Source organism: Podarcis cretensis (assembly GCF_951804945.1).
Source record: "Podarcis cretensis genome assembly, chromosome: 5".
NCBI classification, from domain to species: Eukaryota; Metazoa; Chordata; class Lepidosauria; order Squamata; family Lacertidae; genus Podarcis; species Podarcis cretensis.
Window position 1 is genome coordinate 67,548,591 of NC_137174.1, and position 27,604 is coordinate 67,576,194.

Sequence of the window (27,604 nt, forward strand, 5' to 3'; positions counted from 1 at the left end):
GATTCTTCTTGTTGTCTTGTTGGGCTATGTATGTGTTAAAGGGAATCCATACTGGAGTGGAGGTGTCTTCTTCTTCTATTTGTCCCCGACTGGTTTCTAAGAATTTCCAGTTGTTACTTTAAGAGCTAGATAGTCGTAAGTTGATGGCTCATGATGGGCCTTCATCAATACACAGACACTGTATGCCTGCTTACTCCTTTTGGTAATGAACGTTTTAAGTACATTTCCGTGCAACGAGTGGGATGACAGCATATTTGCATTCAGAGCAAAAATTCAGCAAAACTGCCACACCAGCAAAGCTCTTATCCATGTAATGCTAATTTATGGGACTCTTTTTGGTTAAACGATGCGCCCTTTCATGTCAGATGAGCCGGTGGAGTTTATGTATGTGCAGTTCCCAGGGGAGTTGTCTTCTCCTCTTTTTTGTTTCTGCATGCATGTGATGTTTTCAGTTCTAATGTTTTCTTCTGATGTATCCAAAAAGGTTAAAAAACCACCCTTGAAGGAGAATTTCTGTGTACTGCCAGCTTTTTTTAATGAAGAGGGTATAAGCACTGTCTGTTGTAGATTTCCTATGATCTCACTGAGGTTGCCATAACCTTGCCTTCAGGCTTTCTTGGTGGTTTATGAAATCACCTTTTCCACAGCTTCTTATAAACAGTTGTAATTTTAAAAATGGCTGTCATCATCCTGGAAAAGCATAGGAAGTGACTCAAACAGTGAATACAGTCATACCTTGGTTCTCAAATGGCTTAGTTGTCGAACAAATCAGCCCTCGAACGCCGAAAACCCGGAAGTAAGTGTTCTGGTGTTCAAATGTTTTTCGGAAGCCGAACACTTCTGCTTGAGTGCAGGAAGCTTCTGCAGCCAATTGGAAGCCTCACCTTGGTTTTTGAACGGTTTCGGGAGTTGAACAGAATTCTGGAATGGATTAAGTTCCAGAACCAAGGTATGACTGTATCTGTTTTGGTTACTGATGTTATCTGCCCCAAATGATCTTATATTTGATACCTTGATATCTGAGATCCTCTGATGAGGTGGGATTCAGCCGCATTTACGAGGGACTGACCCTTTAATGTATCAGTCCCTGTCCTGTGGAACTCACTGTTTGTGGAGGTTCAGCAGCAACCAACCCTGCCTTTTTTCAGACATCTTCTGAAAACTGTTTAGACAGGCCTTCACGATATGATTTTGTTTTCTTGCAACCAACCAGTGTCTAATGATGTTTAAAATTATGTTTCCTAGATATTTACAGACTGGTTTTATTGAATTTTATATGCTGTACGCTGCCTTGATATATTTGATGTAAATACAAATTCTAAATTTTTAAATCTGGCAAGAAAGAATACTAACATTTGAAAAAGCAGTTCAGAGCAAGGAGATCTCTATGTTATACAATCTCACCAAAAGGGTATGATAATTCATGAGACAGGAAAGGGAAAAATGGTCGTGCTTTTCATATATTAATAGGCTTGTAGTTGTGGGTAACTCCACACCAGATGAGGAACTGCCCACAGATAAGGTGCATGCACATTAATGCCAATGTCTCTTACGCAACCAGCATCCCATTTGAAGTAGAGGCTTGCATGCATCTGCACAGCAAGAGCTGGAGGATGTGGGTATACTGCTAGAAGCTGCCTCTTGGTGATGCCTTAAATCATATTGGCTTTGCCAACCCAGCTGCCAGAGGAAAGCAGTAGTCTGGAACTCAGGGTTTCTACTTCCAGCTTTTGCCTATTTGTCCTTGGTCTGCACACACAAACCACTTTGCCACAATGGAGATTGCAGACTTCCCTCTTGGGATGAATGACTGGATAGCCAAGGCTGGAGATGGGGCTCTTGTCTGAAGGAGCCTGCTTTGTTATAACCCTAGTAGGAATGTCCTCCATCCCTGTTTGGCGAAAATGGAATTTTCTGCTTCCTGTGAGTTTCTATTTTACTATAGGGATGAAGGGCATCTCTCCCACTTCTGCTTCACTGTCTATTTTCCACCTGGAGTGCGATTCGTGGCTTAGGGCTTCTGCTGGCGACCTACATGTCCCAGACTTTTTGCCCTGTTTGTCGTCTTTATTTTCTTGTCTTTTTCATTATTGGTTCCTTGTTTGGAGTCAGTGGCGTAGCGTGGGGGGTGCAGGGGGGCCGGCCACACCGGGCGCGACATCTGGGGGTTAGGGTTAGGGTTAGGGGGTGCAAATCCACGGGTTAGGGGATGCAAATCCATGGGTTAGGGGGAGCAAATCCACGGGTTGGGGGGCGCAAATTACTTGCCTTGCCCCGGGTGCTGACAACCCACGCTACGCCACTGTTTGGAGTTGCCATTCCCAGTTGTCAAATTTGGGGTTTGAGGAGTTGTCTTCACTCTGCCAGTCTGGAAGGTGGAATGATTCCTCCCCCTGGAGAGCTTCTGAAGGACTTGCTTGCCGTAGCCAGCAAGAGGAGTCATTCCTGCCAGGAACATCCCATCACCAAGCAGACATTCGCTATAGCTAGACATTTCCACTCCCTCCCTCTGTGCAGCTGCAGCCCAAGTCCATGCAAGTTTCTTGGGACGTGAATTGCACTGCAGCAGGTTGATTGACAGTGCTGTGTGAAGTCACTGTGAATGACAGGTTGTAGAGTGTTGAGAGTGGCAGTTGAGGGAGTTGGAGGAGGTGTTGAGACGGAGTGAGAAGGAAGGCGATTTTATGTGTATGTTTTGGATACTTATATCCTGCTTTATAGGGATGTGGGTGGCACTGTGGGTTAAACCACAGAGCCTAGGGCTTGCTGATCAGAAGGTTGGCGGTTCGAATCCCCATGATGGTGTGAGCTCCCGTTGCTCGGTCCCTGCTCCTGCCAACCTAGCAGTTCGAAAGCACAAAGTGCAAGTAGATAAACAGGTACCACTCTGGCGGGAAGGTAAACAGTGTTTCCGTGCCCTGCTCTGGTTTGCCAGAAGCGGCTTAGTCATGCTGGCCACATGACCCGGAAGCTGTACGCCGGCTCCCTCAGCCAGTAAAGTGAGATGAGCGACGCAACCCCAGAGTCGGTCACGACTGGACCTAATGGTTAGGGGTCCCTTTACCTTTTAGTAGTACTGGTGATGACTTCAGTACTGCTTAAGAGCTGCCTTCAAGGTTTTTTTTACCTTGTAGCTGTACGCCGGCTCCCTCAGCCAGTAAAGCGAGATGAGTGCCGCAACCCCAGAGTCGGTCATGACTGGATCTAATGGTCAGGGGTCCCTTTACCTTTAATATATATGTTGGAAGCCACCAAGAGTGGCTGAGGCAACCCAACAACAACAACAATTCATATTTTCTTGAAAAAAAATCAAGCAAGTACAAAGAACCTAGACGACAAAGATCACTACCTCAAGAAACAGAGAAAACTTCCAGGAGATCTGGGACTGAAATAAGTAAGGCTAAATTGATATAGGATGGGCAAAACATGTGTGTTTGTGAGAAATAGTCATTAAGCGATGCTGTGAGAACACCCCCCCTCCCCCCGAGAAGTTACTGAAGGTGGACATACAATGTAAGTGGCACTTTCCACTACAAATTACAGTGGGGTTGTTTTAACTACATAAACAGCTGAGTCTGGACACTGGAAATAGAATGATAGTCAGAGAATGAACCAAATTTTTAACATTGAATGTAAAAATGTATACTGTTGAATGTACAGCTCAGTGGTAGAGCATTTCTGCATGTGGAAGGCCTCGGGTTCATTCTCTGGCATGGCATCATAGAACTGTAGGGTTCAAGGGTCATCTAGTCCAACCCCTACAATGCAGAAATCTCAGCTAAAGCATCCATGACAGACGGCCATCCAAACCCTGCTTAAAAAACCCCAATGAAGGAGAGTCCACAACCTCCCAAGAGAGTCTGTTCCACTGCCGAATTGCTCTTACTGTCAAGAAAGTTCTTCCTGATGTTTGGTTGAAATCTCCTTTCTTGTAACTTGAAGCCATTGGTTTGAGTCCTATGCTCCAGAGCAGGAGAAAACATGTTTGCTCCATCTTCCATGGGACAGCCATTTAGATATTTGAAGTCTCCTCCTTTCCAGGCACAACCTACCCAGCTCCTTCAACAGTTCTACTTAAGGCTTGGTTTACAGACCCTTGATTATCTTGGCTTCCCTCCTCTGCACACTTCCAGTTTGTCAACATCATTCTTAAATTGTGCCTCCCAGCACTACCCATTTCCAGGTCGAACTTGGATTGTCCCATCTGAAGCCCTGGAGAAGAGCTGCCAGTCAGTTTAGACAATATCAGACTAGCTCAGACACCCCCACCCTTTGGCCCTCCAGATGTTTTGGACTACAATTCCCACCATCCCTGACCACTGGCCCTGTTAGCTAGGGATCATGGGAGTTGTAGGCCAAAACATCTGGAGGGCTGCAAGTTGGGGATGCCTAGAATAGATCAACCAATGGGTCTGACTCTGTATAACAGGGGTCAGCAATGTGTGGCCCATGGGCCAGATGCATCCCACAAAGACCATTTTACTGGCCTACGAGCCCCGCCCCTGAACCAAGCTGCCTGCTTGGCAAGTACCCCATGCGCTGCGCTAAACCGGCACAGCACGGCGCAGGGACTTGCCGAGCGGTGCCAGAAATTGCATCTGCGCATGCGCAGATATCGAAAATTGCATGTGTGCATGTCCAGATGCCGAAAATTGCTTCTGCGCAGGTGCGATTTTCAGCATCTGGGCAAGCACAGAAGCAATTTCCAGCGCCACACTGTGCCAGTCCGGCCCACAGACGATCTCCATGGGAGTGATCAGGCCCATGGCTGGTAAACCTTGCCCACCCCTGCTGTATAAGGTAGCTTATTATATTCCTAAACAATGTGACCCTGTGCACACCTCAAAATTTGGTGTGGTAGGGTGGGGGGAAATCAGCAGATGTGGTGTAGAATTTATTGTGCTTGCCTAAGATTGGGAGCACCAGGTTCAAATCCCTATTCAGCTGCAAGCCTCACTGGATGACTTTGGGCCATTGGATCACTCACCTTTTGGGGCTGCTGAGAATAAAATAGAGAACACGCACAATGATTCAAGCCCATTAAGAGGAAAGGCAGTGTATAAACCTTATGAATATTAAGAAACACATATAGCATCTCTACAAGAACCATATTTTTAAAAGATTCCCTATTTAAAATGAATTAAAGCTGAAGATCTTGCTCCATTAACTAACCCTTAAAAGTGGTTTAAATATATATATATATATTTTAAAAAGTATCCAGTTTTCTCAGAGGGGTAATTTATGTAGAAAACATCTGCCCCTTCCAATGCATTTGCATCACTCGCAGGGGCTGATGTTGATTCAAAACTAAACAATCCTATAAAATCAGTAAAGCAGCCTAAAAACAGGGAAAGGTTGGGCAGATTTAAAGATCCTAAAAGGAGGATCTGCCATATAAAATCTATCCACCTGACAAAATAAATGCTTGCTAGAACAGGAAAGTTCAAACATCTTTTAAAAATAGGAAGAGAGGGGGCTAAATGGATCTCACAGAGCAAGGTGTTTCACAAACCTTTCTGTGTTCCTCGGATGAAGGGAAGTATATAAACTTAATAAAACAAATAATTAAACAAACAAACCAACAAACCAACAAACCAACAAACTGGTTCAGTCATTGAGAAGACTCTCAATGCCTGGGGTTTTTTGTCCCTAACAACTGTGATTCCATAATCACAAAGTTCTTTATTAGATTTCATAGGCTTAAAGAGAGACAGATGATAGAGATAGAGAAGCCTGAAACAACTTAATAAAACTTGGCATAACAAGACCAGGAGTCTACAAGGTAAAAAAAACCTTGAAGGCAGCTCTTAAGCAGTAGTGATTTCATCACCAGTACTACTAAAAGGTAAAGGGACCCCTAACCATTAGGTCCAGTCGTGACCGACTCTGGGGTTGTGTCGCTCATCTCACTTTACTGGCTAAGGGAGCCGGCGTACAGCTTCCGGGTCATGTGGCCAGCATGACTAAGCCACTTCTGGCGAACCAGAGCAGCACACGGAAATGCCGTTTACCTTCCCGCTGGAGCAGTACTTATTTATCTACTTGCACTTTGACGTGCTTTCGAACTGCTAGGTTGGCAGGAGCAGGGACTGAGCAACAGGAACTCACCCCATCGCAGGGATTCGAACCGCCGACCTTCCGACTGGCAATTCCTAGGCTCTGTGGTTTAACCCACAGCGCCACCCGTGTCCCTACCAGTACTAATACCATGGGCACTGATGGAGAATATGCACCAGTACTACTATCGTTACTTAATTGATGCATATTCTCCATCAGTGCCCATGGTACTTTAAATAATATTTCTCTGCCCCAAAGAGCATGCCAACGTAAAGTTTGACATTGAACAACGGCACAGATTAAAAGGAAACAATGGTGACAAGGAAATGAATGTGCAGAAATTCATTTGCACGTACTTAAGGGGTTTTCCTGCAACATGAGATTCTAGCGTTCCCCACACAGTAGTATTACAAATTCCTTTGCTATTTAAAAAAATTTTGGCTCTTAGAACTGAAACTAGTTGTGAGCGTTTTCTTGTGAGAGGGGTTATCATGAAGATCACACATGTAACATTAGGCTGAAAACCCTGTCATTACTGAAACTCTGTCTTTTTCATTTACTGTACGGATTATAAGATGAAACACTCCAAAAGTAATCAAAGGTTTTCTTCATTTAGTTGTACTTAAAGATGTCTTCTGCCCCATGTCTTGAATGTTGTTTAAAGCCTTCAAGGAAATAATTTGGTTCCTACCATCGGTACAGACCTTTCCTAAAAAATAAATTTAAAAAGAATCTTAGGTAAAACCCAGCCAAAATTAAGCAAACATAATTAAACAATTTCTCTCTGAAATTGCTTGGACTGAAAAATGCTTAACTTTGGCAGGATCATGCCCACTGTTTATTTTGTGTGTCTAAGCATGTAACAGTCCTTTTTTTATTTTTTAGAAAACCTTTCCCCATCATATTTCGGGAATGTATCCCAATAATTCCTCTTCCCAAAACAAGGCAAAGCCAGACAAAAGGGCAAATGACCAATGTTTGTAAAATAATAATAATAATAATAATAATAATAATAATAATCCAACCTGCATATTGAAAAAATAAAAAAATAAAAAAAATAAAACTGCTCAGGTGAAAAATCATCAGCCGCCCAAGCACAACAAGAGTCAATTGGGCACATTTCCCAAATAAGATTATTTAGAAAACCTTTCCCACGACTAGACCTAATGGTCAGGGGTCCTTTTATCCTGCTATATAACCCCGAGTGCCCTTTGAAAGAAACTTACAAAAGATTTTCACAATAAAAAACCATGTCTAAGCCTGGTATCGGGAACAAAGATGAGGAAGGAAAAAAACCATGAGCACCTAGGGGTAACAGTTTAGGTAGCAATCAAAGAGGAGAGTTGTGTACGCCAGGCTGGGGTAGTAAAACTACTTATTGTTCTTTAGTTCTTTTTAAAAAAACAAATAGGTAAATAATGTTTAATATTCATCAGTTAATGAAGCTGTTCTGCTCTGTGTGGATTCTAGGAACAGCCTACTGGACTGCACGTGCCCTGTATTGATATACACAACTGCATAGATAGCATGCCTCACCCCACGTGCTTTTTATTGATATACACAGTTAAACTTAGAGAGGGAGAGGCCCACTGCTATCTATCTGTCATTAAGGGAAATCTGGATCTATGGGACCAACTGAGTGACTGGTCCGGTGACTTGCGTAGGACAGAGCCTCACAAGAAACTCCTGGAGCATCACAGGCTGATTTTTGTGCAGTGTGCAGAGTACTGCAGGCTTTCCTGTTTTTCTCTTGCTTCTGTGCCCTGTTCTTCCTTACTTGGTTTTGTGTTTCATTGTCCACTCACACTCCTCGTTTCCCCTTAATTTTAGTTCTGATGTTAGCCACCTTAAGCATAGTAAGGCAGCTTATAAATGAAATGAGCACAATTGTGAATTTCTCTTTCCCTTCCATGCACTCCTCCTTGGATGTCAGTCTCGGGTTCATGCTTCTTGCATTGTCTCACAATCTCTCCCTCCAGAGATTGTGGCTGGAGAAGGAAGGCATAATTTTATTAATTTTACTAATTAATTTCTATACTATACAGCTCTATATTTTTAAGAAAAATCTCAAAGTGGTTTACAGCATATTAAATCAATAAAACATAAATAAAACATTCTGAAGAAAGTAAAATACAGTGGTACCTCGGGTTAAGTACTTAATTCGTTCCGGAGGTCCGTTTTTAACCTGAAACTGTTCTTAACCTGAGGTACCACTTTAGCTAATGGGGCCTCCTGCTTCCGCTGCGCCAAAGGACAATTTCTGTTCTCATCCTGAATCAAAGTTCTTAACCCAAGGTACTATTTCTGGGTTAGTGGAGTCTGTAACCTGAAGCGTATGTAACCCGAGGTACCACTGTATAGAGTATACAGTCAAAGTAACATAACAGAGAACTAAAATATTATCTTAAAGATTAAAAAAAAAACATTACAAAGGAGGTCAACTACAGAATACATATTTAATATGTATAATGTTCCCTTCCAAGCATGCTGTGGTCTTGATGACATTCACCACCACCCCGACACAGGGATTTTATTTTATTTTTTGGTCTTTTATTTTTAAAGACCAACAACGAAGTTGCCAGTCACAGTGTTAACATCACTTGTAGTTTGGTCCTTAGATATAAAAAGTATTGCTTGAAACTGTATTAAATCAAGGACCCCTTCTAAGAGATTGCTGGTGCTGTTGTGGAATGTCCCTGCATCGAGTGCCAGAATGTTAAAAGAGTGCAGGCTTCCTCAACCTCGGCCCTCCAGATGTTTTGAGACTACAATTCCCATCATCCTTGTCCACTGTTCCTGCTAGCTAGGGATCATGGGAGTTGTAGGCCAAAAACATCTGGAGGGCCGAGGTTGAGGATGCCTGAAATAGTTCATAGCAGACATGGTGGCTACAGCGAGGACAGAAGTGCCAGCTTGGCCCCACAACCGTGGCTGCCATGCAGCATGCATGTCCCTGGCACTGAAATTTGTGGGTGCCCAGTCCCTTAATGAGGAATTTTGTGGGTGCTCAGACACCCAGGACCCCAGAGAGTTGGCACCTACGAGCGAAGAGAAATTATCACACTGTTTCCAGCAATAGCACCTGCTGTAGCTTTTAAGATGTACATGTTCCAGATGAATACAGGGTGCAGAAATCTCACATTAGAGGGAGATGCATTGGAGGGGGGCAGAGCAATCCAAACTATGGGAAAACAGCGTAATTTATGCCAGGGTAAATTATGCTGGTGTAGTTACACCTACTCCTTTCAGGAGAAGGTTACTGCTAGCCGAGCTGGCCGAAGCCTGGCAGAGGGAAATCAAGCCCTTAAAATAGAATTTGACTTACACACCTTCCTTTTTGCTGCTGTAACTTCTACTGGGTTGCTAGGTCACGTGACTGAGTTGAAAGGAATTTCAAACAAGGGTACATTTTCCCCTACCCTACCCTTTTGGCCTCAGCCAAACCAGTATGAAGGAACTTAACACTGAGATTGGGGACTTCAGCCACCTGAGCCTAGCTGATCCCAGGCCCAGCTACAGATCTGACTGTTCCCAATCCCCCTCATATTGATGGGTCTTAGGTTTGGCTAAGGTTCTGCTTAGTGTCTCAGGTGTGCTGGAGGATGCTCTGCTTCCTGCGTATGAAGAGCAAGAAAGTGTAGCTCCATTAAGAGCTGTGCTAATAGGGTCACTTAAAGGTAGCAACGTCCATATGGGAACCACTTTTGGAAAAGCATCTTTCTCTTAGCTGAGGTTGTGTTGCAAGCAGAGGTTCTCAGTCTGGTCTGTGGGCCACTGGTGATCTGCCAGCTTCATGCAGTGTGCAGAAAAGTTGCAGAACAGTTGAGAATATCATCGCTTGACCTTGCACATTATTTTTTTTCTTTTCTGGTGACTGAAATTGAGGCCATTTTGACCAAGTGCTGGATCAATAGATCAGGCTAAAAAGGCCCTGACCTATGGCCCATGGCCACCATAATACAACACTGGTTTTGATTATTATGTCAGCACAGAAGGAAAAAGGTTATTGAAATGTGAGTTATACGTGTGCTTTGATTTGTAAAACAAGAAAACTTTATTGTTGTTAGCCGCCCTGAGCCCGGCTTCGGCTAGGGAGGGCGGGATATTATTATTATTATTATTATTATTATTATTATTATTATTAGGTTGTTCAAGACTTGTAGCAATTTTCAAGTTTTGAGGGAGGAAGGTTGAGTTGTTGTCATCTTTGTTGTTGTTAATTAAATTTATATGCCACTGTTCATCTGAAGATCACAGGGCAGTTTACAATATAAAAGCACAAAAATACACACCATAATAACAAACAAAAATATACTCCCCACAGTTTAAAAGGCCAAAGATTGTTTAAATATTAGCCAAAGACCTGGAACAAGAGGGACATTGTGTAACGGGCTGTTTATTTTGGTGATTTCAAATGATGACACACCTTGAATTCTTTCCTCTCCCTATCCTGTTTTTAAAATGCATTTTAATGCTTTTTTTTTAGGTACAACTTCCAACCTGAAGTTGATCTTCCTAACCGGATGCATCGTACATTATGGTTCATGTCAACTTTGTTAGAAAATGGATATACGTCCTCCTGGTATTTATTTTGGTTCTGACCATTTGTTTGTGGAAGGAATCACGGAGAGGATTTTATGTTTCGTTTAAGACAGAAGACCAAGCCAATCATGGACCGTTGAGGCTGTGGAGGTGGAATAGCCTAAGACAAGAAACTGTCCAGGATGAAGCCGTCAATGGCACAGGCAAGCTCCATTTTCCCACCAACACATCTCAAGTTCATGTTGCCGTCACTGCAGTGCCAGAAAGAAGTAAGTTAGTCATAAAACCTGTGAAATTGCCAAGTCCCATCAAAGTGTGGAACAAGGACAGTTTGTCCAGAAACCTCAACGCTAGACTGCAAAAGGTGAGGAAGAATTATTTGCATATGAACAAATACCGTGTGAAGTACAACGGGCCAAAGTATGCTGCTAAATCCAGCCCCCAAAAAGTGTTGTGCCAGCTCCGGAAGCAACTGAATTTTGGAATGATCACCACATCAGATGGGCCCTTCAATACATCAGAATGGGAGACCTACCTGCCAAGGAAGAACATCAGCATGGAAGTGGGGCAGATGGGCCGGTGTGCAGTTGTGTCCTCTGCAGGATCCATGAAGTCATCCCATTTGGGGGAAGAAATAGGTTTGCATTATTCCTCTGCCATTATTAAGCAACAAAATACAGTTTGAAATCTTTCACTTGGGGGGGGGGAGTTCAGTGTTACGGGGCTGTTAAAACATTTAATTTTGAATTAAATCTGAAGAAGTGTGCATGCACACGAAAGCATATACCCAGAACAAGCTTAGTTGGTCTCTAAGGTGCTACTGGAGATTTTTTTACTTTATTTGTTTATTTAATTTTGAATTTATTGAATTTGCCAGTAGGACTTTTCTCTTCTCTCTTCCTGCCTTTCATTGCTCAGTGACCACAGATGTCTCGTAGGAAGTGAGTGTGGGATCCCGGAACATTAAAATTGAGTATTGGGTATTATACTTGAAATTAGGGCAAGGCATTGCTAGAATTGGCATAGTAACATGTTAAAGCACTTGTGTGTTAAAACCTTGGGCTAGCTCAGGTTTAGCTCTAGAGCAGGTGTAATATTGCAGGCCTAAGTCTAAACCAGGCATCCCCAACCTTCAGCCCTCCAGATGTTTTGGACTACAATTCCCATCCTCCCTGACCACTGGTCCTATTAGCTAGGGATCATAGGAGTTGTAGGCCAAAACATCTGGAGGGTCTCAGGTTGGGGATGGCTGGTCTAAACCTTGCACTGAAATCTCACCCCAGCCATGAAGTCACAAGGAGGCCTTAGAACAAGGGTAGCTAACAGGACACTCTCCATATGTTATCCCTGACCATTGGCCATACCAGCTGGGCTGATTGGAGGCATGTGGAAAGGATTAGGTTTGTTACCCCTGCCTTACAGTATTTCAGCTTCTGCGGACATCCCCATCGGTAATTTGGAGATAATAATACTGATCTGTCCTACAGGGTTGTAAGGATGATTGAGATAATGTACATGCAACATTCTGAACTCAGCTTGAATTATTTTAAATACAATTATTTGCCTGTCCGATAGGGAACCCCAGTGGTGATAGACAGTGTAAAAAAATCAAAACAATATGACAACCTTATAAAAATCCATAAAATATAAATTAAGCCTGACCAAAACAGACTCAGTACCTGCTCCCGCTTTTTCAGTACCCACTACCAATATTGTTGTTGTTGTTTAGTCGTTTAGTTGTGTCCACCTCTTCGTGACCCCATGGACCAGAGAACGCCAGGCACCTCTGTCCTCCACTGCCTCCCGCAGTTTGGTCAGACTCATGTTTGTAGCTTCGAGAACACTGTCCAACCATCTTGTCCTCTGTCGTCCCCTTCTCCTTGTGCCCTCCATCTTTCCCAACATCAGGGTCTTTCCCAGGGAGTCTTCTCTTCTCATCAGGTGGCCAAAGTATTGGAGCCTCAGCTTCACGATCTGTCCTTCCAGTGAGCACTCAGGGCTGATTTCCTTCAGAATGGAGAGGTTTGATCTTCTTGTAGTCCATGGGACTCTCAAAAGTCTCCTCCAGCACCTTAATTAAAAAAAAAATTACCTCTGTGTTAAGCCTCAGTGTCTCATCCACTCCAAAACTCTTAAGCCGCTTCCACTCCAAAATGGCTACCAAACACCAGCTTGAGATCTCTCTCCTTACAAGGTAGGTGCCTTTGGACATGGAAGTGAAACAGCTGGTGCCCCCTTTCACATGTTCACCTTTGCTGAAATTTTGAGTTCACAGTTCTCTGTTAACAGCGGATTTCTTTTAAATGGCATAAGAGTTTCAGGAGCTAATTGGGATGTTGCAAGGCTGATGGAAAGTTTTCGCATTCACAGTGGAGAGTTTGATTGTGGTAAGGCTAACGCTCCTCCTTGTCTTCTTCCGAAGCAGTGGCACAGTTGGGTTCCAGAGCTCAAAACAGAAACTTTTGAGACTTCGGGGCTTTTGCTCGATCAGGTGCCTTTCAATTTATATTTCCTCCTCACTGCTTTCAGATCAACACGATGCAGTGCTGCGGTTTAATGGAGCCCCTACCAGAGGGTACCAGGCTGATGTAGGGCAGAAAACCACAATACGCCTTGTTAATTCCCAGGTAAGTTTGCATGGTATGCGCTGTGCTAAGGGAGCAACAGAAAGGAGTGCGTATTGAGGGCTTTAATGAGAGCTCCTTCAGCTCGTTTTTTGTTGTTCTGCCTGAAAAGATTTGCAAGTAAGAATAGCAGCAAAAAGTAGAAGAATCACTTATGTCAGCTCTTTGTGTTGCCATTGCACAAGAACACAGCCGATGAACATAAAACGCCTGCCTCTAAACCTTTCTTAGTGATATCTGAAAAGTGTCTTTTCACTGTGGCAAGGACAGCAGATTTTTTAAAAAGCACCACCTGACAGTGTGTGGGGAGGAGGGTGTGTATGTGTGTGTGTGTGTGTGTGTGTGTGTGTGTGTGAGAGAGAGAGAGAGAGAGAGAGAGAGAGAGAAATAATTTTGTGCCCATGTTCTACAGAACATTTATTTACTCTACAGAACATTATCTATTGAAACCTGAAAAACAAAGGGGAAAAATGATACATAAATGTTAACATCAAATGCCAAGCATCTTTTTAAACAACATGTATTACTATTAAAACAAAATAGTGGACATGCTTTTTAATGATGCTGTTTGCATCACAGCTAGTTTGATCTTAAGTGACTCTATATATTTCCCTCCCCATCTCTGCACCTTCACTACCATTGTGCCCTTCAGACTATTAAGATTTTACACTTGTGCACGTATTATTCTTTTTTAAGTTTTAATGTATCTTTTTATGTTCCCTTTTGCAAAAGGGAAAAAAATTCAAGGTAGTGATGCCATTTTGGTGTCACAAAGGTGATAAAAGGCCCAGGCCACATCAGAGGATTTCCTGCTGTGGCTTCTCCTCATACCAGCAATCCTTTGTTGGAGCATTGCTCTCCTTCACTGTGCTAGACTTTCTATATTGCCCATGCGCTGCACGAAAAAATTGTGCTGCAGCAGCTCACACATTGCAAAAGCAAGAAAGACCTTCAGAGTAGGCCACAGGGAAACGAGCAGTGCAGCATGATCCCTTTGCGTGTTTATTTCAAAGCAAACAACATGTGTTCAATAGGATTTACTCTAAGGAAAGTGCTCACTCATTCAAGAATGACTAGAACTGGAACTGGATGTTCTGAATGGGATTTCTGAATTCTCTGCCCAAGAATAAGACCAAAGGAGTTTATATAGGACTGAAATATTAAGAGAGATCACAGATTTTCCAGGTCCTTGTACAATCCTTAAGGGCACAATTGGAAGGAAAGCAGTGATTTATTGGTAAATAAATGCCATTGCTCTTTTGTGATGATTTTAAACGGTGTCCCTGGCCAGTGATAAAAGGCAAGGAGAAAGAATGCAGACACACACTCTTGTCATTCATAGCACAGCATGGATTTTGCTTCACTTGCCCATCTAAAATACAATTATCTTGGAAAGCTCAGTGGTAAAGCATCTGTTCTGAATGCAGAATGTCCCAGGTTCAGTCCCATGCATCTCCAGATAGGGCTCGATATGTCCCCTTGTCTGAAACCCTAGGCAGCCACTGCTGGTCAGTTTAAACAATGTTGGGTTAGATGGACCAGTGGTTTGACCAAGTATGAAATAGCATATTGTATTCCTATGCATCTATCACCATTTGAAAGTGATATAAGAAAAACTGTTCCCTTTCCCTTGTGGCAAGCATGTCCAAAATCTGTTTTGGGGGCCTAATCCGGCCTGTAGGTCAATTTAATCTGGCTTCCATGGCAGTATATGTCCTGGGGTAAAATCCTCTTTGAAAAAAGTTTGGGCACCCCTGTCTTACGGGGTATTCCGGAGCACATATAGAGTCCTTAAGTGGGTTCCCTATTGGTAGGAGAAATCAGAGGCCAACCAGGTTATAATGAGAAGCAAAGCAGCTAGTAACCCTGATCTTTATTAAAGGAGCTTTGCAACAGGGTCCCCACCCGCAGGAGGGAGGAGAACCCTGAACAATGGTGCGCAAGCCCTTACATAGACATTTGAAATCGCCCACCCTGTAACCCAAGACCACCTCCCCCCAAAAAAAATCATACATACATCACAGAAGGAGGCAGTCTACAGCAGAAATCCTGTCTGCCAGGATCATGGTCACTGATTGCATTACCTGGGCAGTCTGGCTATTCTTTTGTAATGGTTAATACTTTAGTTCTTGAATCCAGGTCACAGGCTCACCCTATTCATACACAAATACGCCCATAAGACAGGATTTGCAAGCAAAAAGACAATGGGAAGACTTTCCCCATTTGCCTCCTTTACTGCAGAGGAATATTTGAGGCCATTGGGAGAGTCAAAATGGCTTCAGGATTGCTCTCCCATACTATTTCAGACACATGGTTCATATACAGATAGGTAGCCGTGTTGGTCTGCCATAGTCAAAACAAAACAAAAATTCCTTCCAGTAGCACCTTAAAGACCAACTAAGTTAGTTCTTGGTATGAGCTTTCGTGTGCATGCACACGAACTACCAAGAACTAACTTAGATGGTTCATATATTTAGTTATGTGTGCATTGATGAATATTTATTCTGCGTGTGCATTGATGAATATTTATTCTATATTTGAGACCTTAAAATTCTTATAACACAAGTGATCTCACTCTGGGGCACTGTCCCATTTCAAAGTCTAAATCCGATGCAAGGAAGAGTTCATGTTCTCCGAACCACGTCTGCAATTGTGAATGACCTCTTCACTGCAACATTTCAACCCTCTGTGCCCGCAGTCCAGTTTGGATATGTGGTGTCTCCAAAGGGATGCCATGATCCCTGCAGCTGGCCCCGTCAGACAACTTGATTGATTAGAGCAGCAGGAAGAGGTGGAGGCCTTTTCCTAAAACTATGAAGGATGTTGAGAATGGAGCAGCTGAAAACTAATCCTTAGGCACTTCGTGTTCTCTGCTGTAAAAGCCTCCATGTGGGAAGTGTCACTTCCAGTATTGCCCCATAGTCTGATGGGGGGACAACATGTGGTGGGAGAGAGTAAATCACACCTATTGTCAGAAATACAAGAAAGCTAAACTGAAAATTAGCATTTACACAGAAGCCAGTTATATGATATATATATATATATATTGATATGATATGATATTCCATTCATCCGTGTAATAGCTAACGCAGAATGAATTACAGAGGCAAGTAAGTCCAGAGTTAGCAAGGCAGTCTAAAGCCCAAACAGTTCAGTAATGAAGTAGTTCATTAGGAGTCGTACAGGGGAACACAAGTAAATTTGGTAGCAATTTAGTCACAAGCTGATGAAGGGCAGAAAGGCACTGCAAGTGGGATTGTGAAGCTGCGGCAGTTCTGGTGTGGACGTACTGTGCTAAAAATAGCCAGAAGTATCTGGTGGCAGGATATTAATGAGGCAGCAGAATTAATGGAGAAACACTTTTGCAGATTCGTGCAGAACTGCCCTCAAACCTCAGTGCGCAGAAGCAGTGGAAAGTGATGATGATGAAGATGATGATGATGATGATGATGATGATGATATTATTATCATCGTTGTCATCGTCGTCGTATAAATTTATTACTTATACCCCACCCATTTGTCTGAGATTCCACAGCCACCCTGGGTGGCTCCCAATCGAGTGTTAAAAACAATACAGCATTAAATCTTAAAAACTTCCCTAAACAGGGCTGCCTTTAGATGTTTCTTTGTCTTTTTGCTTCCTTGATCGGAGAAAAGGGTGTGACTGGCATGTGCCAGAAACTTCTGGCTCGGTTGTGTGACTTGAATGCAGCCTTCTGCCACACCTGTGCCCCACCGACTTTTGCTTCCGGCTCTACCCATCTCTGGCATGTGCTCCCGGAAGGTTGTCTGTAGGGCAAGTGGCCTTTGGGTACAACAAGTTTCCCCATGCCTTGCCTTAGTGCTGTAACTAAGCCAAGATAGTGCGACTGGGACAGACAAACACACATTTCCTCTTACTCATAAATGTCTCCATATTTCTTTCCTTGCTCTTTTCTTCCCTGTGTTGACTTTTAGACTCCATGCTCCAGATGCTCCCCCCCTCCTTTTTTCTAGCAGCTTTAGATTTAGAGAGGTTTGTCTGTGGGAAACGTTTCAGTCGGAGCAGTTGTAACCATCAGAATAAAAATGTTTGGAAGCGGGTCAATCTAGCTTATGGGTCGCGATTGCTGATTCGTGCTTTCTGAATTATGTTTTTCTTTCGACACAGAGGGCATGGCATTCAGAGTGCTATCATTCAAGTAACATGTATTGGACACACCCGTGAAGTTCTGTTTAATGCAAATAAAGTCTTAGCACTTATTTTGCTTTTAGAGATAGCCGTAAAGGTAACAGTGGCTTTTTAAAAAAATGAAATGTGCCATTTGCACACAAGCTTGCCGTTCTCACACAGAACCTGGACATATTTTGGGATCATTTGACTTTGAGAGCTGAGCACACACCAGAATTTCACCTCATAACCATTAACACAGACAACAGAGATAAATCAAAAGTAAATTGACTGTATCAAGGTGGGGAATTAGCTTGCTTACTGTAAATCAATAAACAGAATAAATAACCCTAGCAATAGGCTAAGTTTGAGAGTTTAAGACCAATACAAGAGTTAATTATATTGATTATCGTTAAAGCATTCCTGAGAACCTATAGAAACTCTAGGATGCATTGACATGGGCCAGGGAGATCAGACTGACTTGCTTTAGGAAGAGAAAGGGAGCTTATGTGAGTATTAATAACCCTCCACCCCAGAGAGAAGAATCGTTGCAATTTATTAATCACAAGCAGGAATATAAGAACTATGTGGAGTGAATTATTGATCAAAGAGAGGATTGGTAAACATCAGAGAATGGAGGAAAGTTTTATGACGCAGTTTCAAATGGCGTCTCGCCAAGACAGGCTTGCCTAAGAAGGATGGGGGGAGGAGGATCAGGGTCATCGGAATACAAATGATTATCGGAATGTGATCTAGACCTGGCCCTCTGAGATTTGTTTGGCAAGCCTGGGGAAATCAACGGACAGACTGAGGGAAAGTTCTTTATGGAGGTGTGGAATGGCGTCTGTCCTTATGTGATATGATTTTTGGAGAGTGTAAAACCCACACAGAGGATGTTTGTTTTCAACCTGCTTGTGAAGATTATCAGAGATCGCAAAGAAAGGAATATATGATAACAACAAGAAGATGAGGAAAGTAACAAAGAGACTATCTGGACAGAACTGGATAGAACTGTCTAATTAAAGCAGCAATATAAGTGATGTTTGGACCCCTTTTCGGAGCTTGAAGTATGGGTACCCCCAACAAAAATTTAATAATCTGGCTGTATAATTTGGAACTAATGTGATTTGGAAATAATGTGATTTGATTGGCCTGTTAATAAAAATTATATTTTTTAAAAAAAGGAAGAGAAAGGGAGGTTGTCAGAGGAGGAAGGGGGTAGTACTTTTATGGCGTGTTGGGAAAGGATTTAGAGAAGGATCAGAAGAAAGTAATTGGACGAGTTTGGGACATGACAAGGAGAATAAAGGGAGCGGGTCTCAAATTGGATCAAAATTAAAGCAGAAGCAAAGACAACTCTTGTCTTCTTGGCCATGAAAGAGTGGTAAAGGGTTTAAAGTGGTGCCAGCCAGGAAAAGTCTAAAGGCTTTAGAAATTGCTTCTAAAAAAACATCATTCTGTTTCTAGGTGAGTAGGGGATTAATGTAATCTTTTGGGCTCTACTGGAAGGAGCCTCAGGCCATTGACACTACTTGATTAATAATTGTGGGAAGGAGTGCATAGGAAGGAGTGCCCTGTGCAGAAGATTGAGTCAGATGCTGTTCTGTTTGTTTTAAACCCACAAGTGATAAGGGGAGATAGCAGAGATTTACAGTAAAGGAAACAATAGGTTTACCAGAAAGTGTTGCAACTCAATTTACTTCAACATGCATGATGAGCTTCCTGCAATGGGGTCTGTTGACCAAAATCCCCTTTTCAGGCACAGACTACCATAAAATAAGCAGAGGAGTGGGGTAGGCTTGCTTTGTAACAAGCTCATTTCCCAGTAAGGATGATCCAGAATATAGGCCCTAGTAGAAAAATTGAAATCTAATCCAATTGTTTAATAACATTAAATTGCTGATCAGTAGTTTACACAGGCATTCCCCTGTGTTTTAAATGGGGCTGTTCCACTGCACATTTTAATAACGGTCATTTGTATTTTAATGTTTTAATGGGACTGTTTTATTGTGCACTTTAATTATGGTGTGTTTCTAATGACACTGTATCTTAACAAAGATGTTCAATTGGGTTTTTTTATGCTTTGTAAATCATTTAGAGGCCACGTGGGGATTAAGGAGTATATAAATTATTAAAATAAGAACAGTATTTCCGTTCTCCTGTTGTAAACAAAAATCTGCCCTTTTCCCCTTATGGGTTATCCAAGAGCCCATATAGAGTCCTTACATAGGTTCCCTATTGGTAGGAGAAAATAACAGAGGCCAACCAGAGAATATTGAGAAGCAAAGCAGCTAGTAAGCTTGATCTTTATTGATCTGTTGCAACAGGGTGCTCCCCTTACCCGCAGGAAAGGAGGAAGAGCCCAGAACAATGGCGTGCAATGCCTTATTTGGACTTTTGAAATTGCCACCCTGTAGATCAAGACCACCCCCAGAAACATCATACATACAACACAGAAGGGGTGTAACCTAAGACCACCCCCCAGATACATCATACCTACATCACAGAAAAGGCGGTCTAAAACAGAAATTTGAATGTTGTTTTTCTCCTGTCCTTGTTTATCTCCTGTCTGGCAGGTTACTTGATTGGATTGCCTGGGGAGCCTGGGCAGTCTTTTGTAATGATAAATACTTAGTTCCTAGGCCAGGTCACAGGCTCACACCCTATTCAAACACAGACATACCCTTAAGACAGGATTTGTGAAGGAAAAGACAATGGGGAGGCTTTTCCATTTTCCTTTGACCTTGCAGAGAAAACATTTGGTCAGTTTGGGACAGTTTGGGGATCAAAATGGTTCCAGGTCAGTCTTCCTGTGCTGATCTATGTAAGTGGTTGGTTGGTACACTTATGAATATTTAACATATATCTAAGACCTCAAAATTCCTATCACACTTACATGGATTTTGAGCTTGACGGTGAAAGGAAATTGCAGGTGCCTTTTGCAAGGCTTTGTGAGTTGGCTACCTGTGTATAACTCACCTTCATGGTCAGGAAAAAGTTGGGAGATGATGGGAGGCTGTGCCATCAAGAACATATGATGTGGAGGAGAGACTGGTTTCGTTCACATGTCACAGTAAACCATATTTTATGGATTACTGCGAAAGAGATTGTTCCCACTTTGCTTCTCCCATCAGGTGAGCTGAAGTGACAAGCCATGAGGTTTGTGAACCCTGGATTGTCACTAGTTTCTCCTGAAACAAAACAAACCTTAGCTTCAGATCATGGTTTGTTTCCCATGATCATACATTTGCATGTTACAACAGGCCAGGCTTTGGCTTGTCGCTGCTGCTTGCGCTAGTAGATGACCCATGGGTTCCCAATTCTATGATATGAAAGCCATTGACCATTGTGTGCAAAGGCGGCCACTGTCTAGAGAATATAGGTGCCTGGTGCCTGCTGCACTAAAAGATGTGCAGAAGATATTTTCTGTACAGAAGGCGTTTTTGAATTCATTTTTTCACTATACAGTGGTACCTCAGGTTAAGTTCTTAATTCGTTCCGGAGGTCCTTTCTTAACCTGAAACTGTTCTTAACTTGAAGACCACTTTAGCTAATGGGGCCTCCTGCTGCTGCCGCGCCGCCAGAGCCCGATTTCTGTTCTTATCCTGAAGCAAAGTTCTTAACTAGAAGCAATATTTCTGGGTTAGCGGGGGCTGTAACGTAACCTGAAACGTATGTAACCTGAAGCGTATGTAACCTGAGGTACCACTGTAGATGTTTTGGATAACAGGAAATGCAGCTCAAATAAACTTGAGCACCAGGTTTTTAAACTGTAGAATTCCATGATAATCATGGAAAATTAATAAATTGTTATTAAAAAAATAAATAAATCCATGATAATCTTGTTTGGATCAGTAGTGAGGATGATATCTAGGAAGGGGGTGTGTGAATTTTTGATGCTGCTATTGCACTGCATAGTTGGGTGAACAGAGCTGACCTTGTTTTTAAATTGCTCCCAGCATTCTTTGCCACTGCCAGAAGAGAGATATGTGCTCTACCTCCATGGTCTTCAGCCTGATTTGAGAATAATTCAAGAGAATGTGTGGCTAGGTCATTTAACCCTACTGTAATGTCCATGACTAGATCTGTCTAGATTTGGAGCGACTGTTTTCACCGATCCTGGCCTGGTTATCAAGATCATTTCCCTTGGTTTCAAGGGAAGTTGCAGTTCTCATGGAACAGCGTCTTGCAACAGCCAGTGACATTTGCCACCAGTGAAGCCTTGCAGTCTGACCTCCCTGTGCCTTTCAAAGTGGCAACATGTATTAATCACCACCTCTTTTGTCATTCCCAGCTTATTACTGTAGAAGAACAGAAGTTTGTTACAGATCCGCAGTATAATTCTGGAATCTTAATTGTGTGGGATCCAGCACCATATCACTCAGGTATCCACGAGGTACGTTTGAGCGATGTGCATATTAAAATAAGTGCCTGGAATTGCAGTGGATTCTGGGAGAAGGTTGTGGTCATCCTGGAAATGCATGGTTCTGTGGTTGTAAAGACTAGTACAGGGGAAGGGAACCTAAGGCCCGTGGGCCAGATGTGGCCCAATCACCTTCTCAATCCGGCCCACGGACAGTCTGGGAATCAGCGTGTTTTTACATGAGTAGAATGTGTGCTTTTATTTAAAATGCATCTCTGGGTTATTTGTGGGGCATAGGAATCCGTTCATTTCCCCCCAAAAAATATAGTCCGGCCCACCACATGGTCTGAGGGCCCACGGCTGAAAAACGTTGCTGACTCCTTCTCTAGTATCTCCTCACATCTGACACCAGGTACCTGAAATCGGCCTAATCCTCAAATCAAAACACTTTGATGCTCCATGTACAGTTCCACCAAGGCTTAGGGCAGCTATTAAATGATTACCTACAAAGAAAACCAAAGGATAAAAGCACATCCCTTTAATTATTTCCACAACCCCCCAAAAAAATCAATTTAGAAACAAACAACCCCTGGTTCTATTTCTCTGCAGTTCAGCAAGTTTCTTGTCTAGCAGCATCTCTCTCATGTCTACAATTTTTCAAGCCAATTGCACGCAAAACACTTGAGATTTAAGTGATGCACCTCAGAGCTGCAAAGGCAGCCCTCACGGAACCACTGCAGCTGTTCTTCTGAAATTCAGCACAGTTCTTCTGCTTGGTGTGGGGACATGAATTTTTTTTTGAGAACATCTCTGAATCAGGCTTCTCTGTTTGGAGACAGTTTTGCTCGTATTCATAGAAGAGCCACAATTCTTTTTTGCTTTTGGTTTCAGTGGTACCAAAAACCGGACTATAATTTCTTTAAAAGCTACAAGAACTATCGGAAAAGGCACCCGGAACAACCTTTTTATATCCTGAATCCCCACATGCAGTGGCAGCTCTGGGATATCCTTCAAGAAAACTCACCAGAGGATATTCAGCCAAATCCTCCATCTTCAGGGATGCTTGGTACGTTGTTTGCAGGGCAAGTCCTGGGTTTCTTCTTTGGACTGTGAGTGGGTGTTACCTATCTTTTCATATAACAGTGAACTTGGCCTGTTGAGTGCCTATCAATAAGAGAAGGGTTTCTACATACTTGGGGAGCTCAGTTTGCAAAAGTATATAGATTTGTAAATTCAAGGAAAAGCAGCCAAAACAGCCAGCTAACAAAACATTGGTGGCAGTTGAGCCGAGGGAGTAAAAAAGGGTTTAAGGGATCTAAAAATTCAGTAGAATAAAGTCTCTGGTTGAGAGCAGCCGAGACATGGAAGAGAAAATAGAGGTCAATCCATTGCCCTCATTTACCCCTTTCCTCATAAAATAGACGGCTAGATTTGTTAACAAATGCTCATTCTACAACTTCAGTCTATCCCTGGCCTCTGTTATAAGGTGCTGCCACCCCTCTTGCTTCCCTCAAAACACACTTGTTTAGTGAAGCCTTTGACATCACCCTTTAGCATACTGCTGGGGTAGTCATCCTGGTGCCCCCAGATGTTGTTGGCTCCCAATTCTCATCAGACCCAACCAGTCTGGCCACCAACATCTTGAGGACACTATATTGAGCAAACATGTTATTCTCCTGTTGGCACTTGTCTCCATCTTTTGACTGCAAACCAAGAATGGGTGATATCTGTTCCTCCAGATGTTGTTTGATTCCAATTCCCACCAAGCCCTGCCAGCATGCCCAGTGGTTAGGGAGGACAGGAGATGTGCTGTGTCATCTGGAGGGTCACAGGTTCTCCTTCCTTAGTGTAAACACTATTGGGTCAAGGATCTGCCTCTTGTACTTGCACCATGCACACAGAGGGAATTATTATTATTATTATTATGCTATTATTATTATTATTACCATCATCATCATCATCATCTTCTTCTTCTTCTTCTTTAGCTAACAGTTAGTGTTTGGCACACAGCTTGAGCTGCTTCCACCACAGGAAAGAGACTGGTTTTGTCTGGATGAAGCATTCTTTTCTTTTCTTTTTACACAGACACACACACACACACACACACACACACACACACACACACACACACAAACACACACCTTACTTGCAGCTAAATAACTATAACAAAATGATAATTCAATTACCACCCCATGCCATATTGTACCCCCCACACTCCTAAGTATTACTGTGTTTACTCGAATCTAATGTGCAATTTTGGTGCCAAATTATGTTGCAAAAATTAAGGTGCGCGTTAGATTCGATGGCGCATTAGACTCAAGTAAATACGGTAGTCGGTGTGTTTTTTTAACTCTCGCCACAAGATGGCACTATTGCATAGTAAGATTCTGACACAAAAGAGGACATGTTTCCAGCTGAATTCTGTTGCTGTGCTTGAATTGATAAGGCGCAAATATTGCCTTGTCTTGCTGCACATTGAGATCCTGTGACTGGCAAAAACAGTGGGGCTCTTCAGGGAAGCCCTTCTTGACTCAAACATATTCCGTGCTAGTGCAGAAAAGGGGAGGGGTATGATTTGCCTCTGAGGACGTCCACAAAGCATGACTGGATGCTGCCCTCATTAGCAGAGCAAATTCGGAAAAGTTGTTAGTGAACATTCCCCTACAGCATGTTCCACACATGACAGCTTTGTGAAGCTTCTCTTCTGCCTCGGGATAAAAATAATCTGTTTTTTCACTGTTAATCATCAGAACGGCACCTTTTCCAGTAATGCGTTATGAATATAAATCACAAATGGCTTTGAGGAATTGTGGAAAATAAATCTGCCAGGAACTGCTATTCACGGAAGCCCATGGTACAGATTGTATCATCATCATTATATAGTGCTAACAGTATGCATGGGAATTTGCAAATGACAAGAGGAGAGGATCCCACCCAAATGGAACTTTGCAATCAGGAATTTGACACAAGGAAAACCGAGAAAGGCAAAGAGGCATGTGTGTGTTTGTGTGTAAACAGTGAAAGAACATGCAGTTGCATGTGCTTGGGCTTAGTTAGAGGCTCACTCCAATTATTATTATTAAAAGTAATTTATTAATTGTCTTCTAAGCCACTGTCTCAAGCTGATTTACACATAAAATAATTTAAAAACTGTTAAAAACACAACACAACAAATATGTTTAAAGTAAGACTAAAAACCCTCACAAATGGACACTTATGATATAGTCCCGTTGATCCAATTGGGAAAACTTGCCAGAACAAAAATATCCTCAACTATTTCCACAACCTCCCCCCCAAAAGTGTAAATAGTCAAGTCATATCTTCATAGGAATGCTGTTTCCCAGGACAGGGGCAGCAACACTAAAAACCCTGCTCCGAGCTATTGCAGAGTGAGCTTCTGCTATATTTGGAACTTGTGGGAGATCTCTTCTGCAAACCACAGTAATCTACTGAGTATGTAACAGATAGGGTGGTCTCTCTAGTAACCTGATCCCAAAATAGCCTGGTAGTAAATTGATTGCCAGTATAAATCCCCAAAGAAAGCTGGCCGTCGTCTTCTGCACTAGCTGCCCCCTCCAGATCAACTCCAAGGGTAGCCCCACACACAGCATGTTGCAGTAATCCAACTGTGAGGTTAGCAGCGCATGGAGAACTGTGGTCCAGCTGTCCCAACCCAGGAATGGCCATAGCTGTCTTATCAATCAATGTTGATCTCAGGTGCAGGAAATGTGGGTGTAGTCACCCAAAATGGCCACTCACTGGGCCTGGTAGGTTGAAGGTTCCCCACCACTGTTTGAGGAAAGGAACTTTCCTCCTCTGGCCATTAGTCAACCTCAATGGAAGTGCTTTAGCTAGGCAGATGAAAAGCAGTGCCAATGGTTGTGTTTGATTTACCAATGTTGTGATAAGTCATGAGTATGCAGCTGACATTTCCATCTCCAAAGACCCTCCTCCCCCTGCCCTGAGCATTTTGGGGCTACTGCAAAGTCTTGTGATGTGGAGGGAGGGAGGAATAGAGGAGGGAGACAGGGCAGAGGCAGATTGTATGAATGGCGCGCCCCCTCCACTCAGACAAGCAGCCTCCTCCTGACTTCCGCCTCACACTCAAACAACCTGCTCACATCACATAATTTTTACGAGGGTCAAAGGACAACAGCTGTCTGAGGAGAGGAGCGGGGAGGGAATCCCCCCTGCACAAGTTCAGCACGTGATACAACCAGCTTCATTCGTATTGTGGTATATTGTTTTTATGTACAGGCCTCTGAGTGAGAAAACCTGGTGATTGTGGCTCATTAAGAGAATGTCTATCACTACACGTACCTGTGGGGAGTTTTGTACATCTAAGGGGAAAGCCCACTAGATGGCAGCACAGCTCCAGCTTGGGAATAAAAATGGTACAAGCAATTCCACTTACGCTTTATTTGCTCTCATACGGTTTCCGACATACAGCAGAGAAATGACTTCTATCCATATACCGGTGCAATCTTAGCAGTAATTGAACAGTGTTCAATTGCAACAATCAGGGGTGGAGAAGACGCCATCTTCAACAATATCTATCAGGCCAGGGGGATCTGTAGCCTTCTGGGTTCCCAGATCCCATTATTCCTCATCACTGGCCATGCTACTTGGGCAGGATGGTGGTTGGAATCTAACAACATCTGGATTGCCATAGCTTCCCCATCCCTGCTGTAGAGCCTTTAACTCCTTTTGTCTAGGTTTCTAGTCAAAAGAAAACATCAGGAAGACCTCCTTTCTTCCCTCCGCGTTGCTGAGGATTTCTCTTTCTCTCTCTCTCTCTCTCTCTCTCTCTCTCTCTCTCTCTCTCTCACACACACACACACACACACACATACATACACACCCCTCATGATTTTTAAACCCTGCCTTCAGGTCACCCATTCTGCTGTGTCTTTTAATGGATCCTTTGTCTCTCTCCCCTCCCTTTCTAGGCATTGCTCTCATGATGAACTTCTGCGACGAAGTGGATGTTTACGAATTTCTCCCTTCCAAAAGGCAGACAGACGTTTGTCATTATTACCAGAAGTTCTTTGACCAAGCCTGCACTATGGGTGCCTACCACCCGCTGCTCTTTGAGAAAAATATGGTGAAGCACCTTAATCGAGGCACAGATGAAGACATTTACACTCACGGGAAAGTCACTCTAACTGGCTTGAGAAATATGCAGTGTTAGACCTGTGAATCCCCTCTTCTGGGCTTGGAAAAACCCTTCTTGAATCACAAGGCACTTTTTAATTTTTAATTTTTTAAAAAAGAAATTCTAAAGTTTGGCAAGCTGTTCACAATTAACAATTCTTCTGTTCAGTACGCCTTAATTTGTGACTGCAGGGTGGGTTGTTTCTACTAAAAAGCAGGCAGAAGAAAGCTCTAGCTGAGGCCTCCAGTGTTTAGGAACATCTTCATGTTTCATTGCTCTGTCTCAGAATACTCCAGTCCTTAACTCAGGAACACATAAAATCAGGGCTGTGAATTAAAGTTAGTTTTGGGCTGAGAATTCTGTATTTCTGATCATCTCTTTCTCTCGCCGCCGCCGCCCCCACCCCCATTTGACGAGTTTCTATCTCTCACGGTGGGAGGATAGATTGTGTGCACACAATCGATGCAAAATGAATATGGAATATGTCCAGTGATTAGGAGTCAGGGCATCTGTGACTATTAAGCTCTTAGCAGTATCTGCTCTTGGTTGTTGGATGCCAAGGCAAAACCTCAATGATGCTTGCTCCCAGGTAAGTTGGCATAAGATTGCTGCCATAGTTCTCCCCCTTCCCCCCCCCAAAAAAAATCTCTAAATACATTATCTGATGTAGCATTTCAAAATGCTCCAGAGAAATCTGTGGGGAAGGGCAAGGC

At 42.9% G+C, this 27,604-nt stretch overlaps 1 protein-coding gene across 7 annotated transcripts in view; it reads left to right on the forward strand.

Moving 5' to 3' along the window:
* ST6GAL1 (ST6 beta-galactoside alpha-2,6-sialyltransferase 1) overlaps window positions 1–27,248 on the forward strand; it is a 108,033-nt gene extending 80,785 nt beyond the window's left edge. For 6 of the 7 annotated variants that reach the window (XM_079975903.1, XM_079975902.1, XM_079975899.1 and 3 more), the window contains exons 3-7: window positions 10,544–11,237; window positions 13,129–13,226; window positions 21,668–21,769; window positions 22,628–22,802; window positions 26,686–27,248. In XM_079975903.1, coding sequence (XP_079832029.1) covers window positions 10,595–11,237; window positions 13,129–13,226; window positions 21,668–21,769; window positions 22,628–22,802; window positions 26,686–26,927 — 1,260 coding nt within the window. In that variant the 5' untranslated portion in view covers window positions 10,544–10,594 and the 3' untranslated portion in view covers window positions 26,928–27,248. Of the gene's footprint in view, window positions 1–2,607; window positions 2,689–10,543; window positions 11,238–13,128; window positions 13,227–21,667; window positions 21,770–22,627; window positions 22,803–26,685 lie in introns of those variants that run through there. The other variant, XM_079975904.1, reaches the window with a different exon arrangement.
* The last annotated feature ends 356 nt before the right edge of the window (window positions 27,249–27,604 follow it).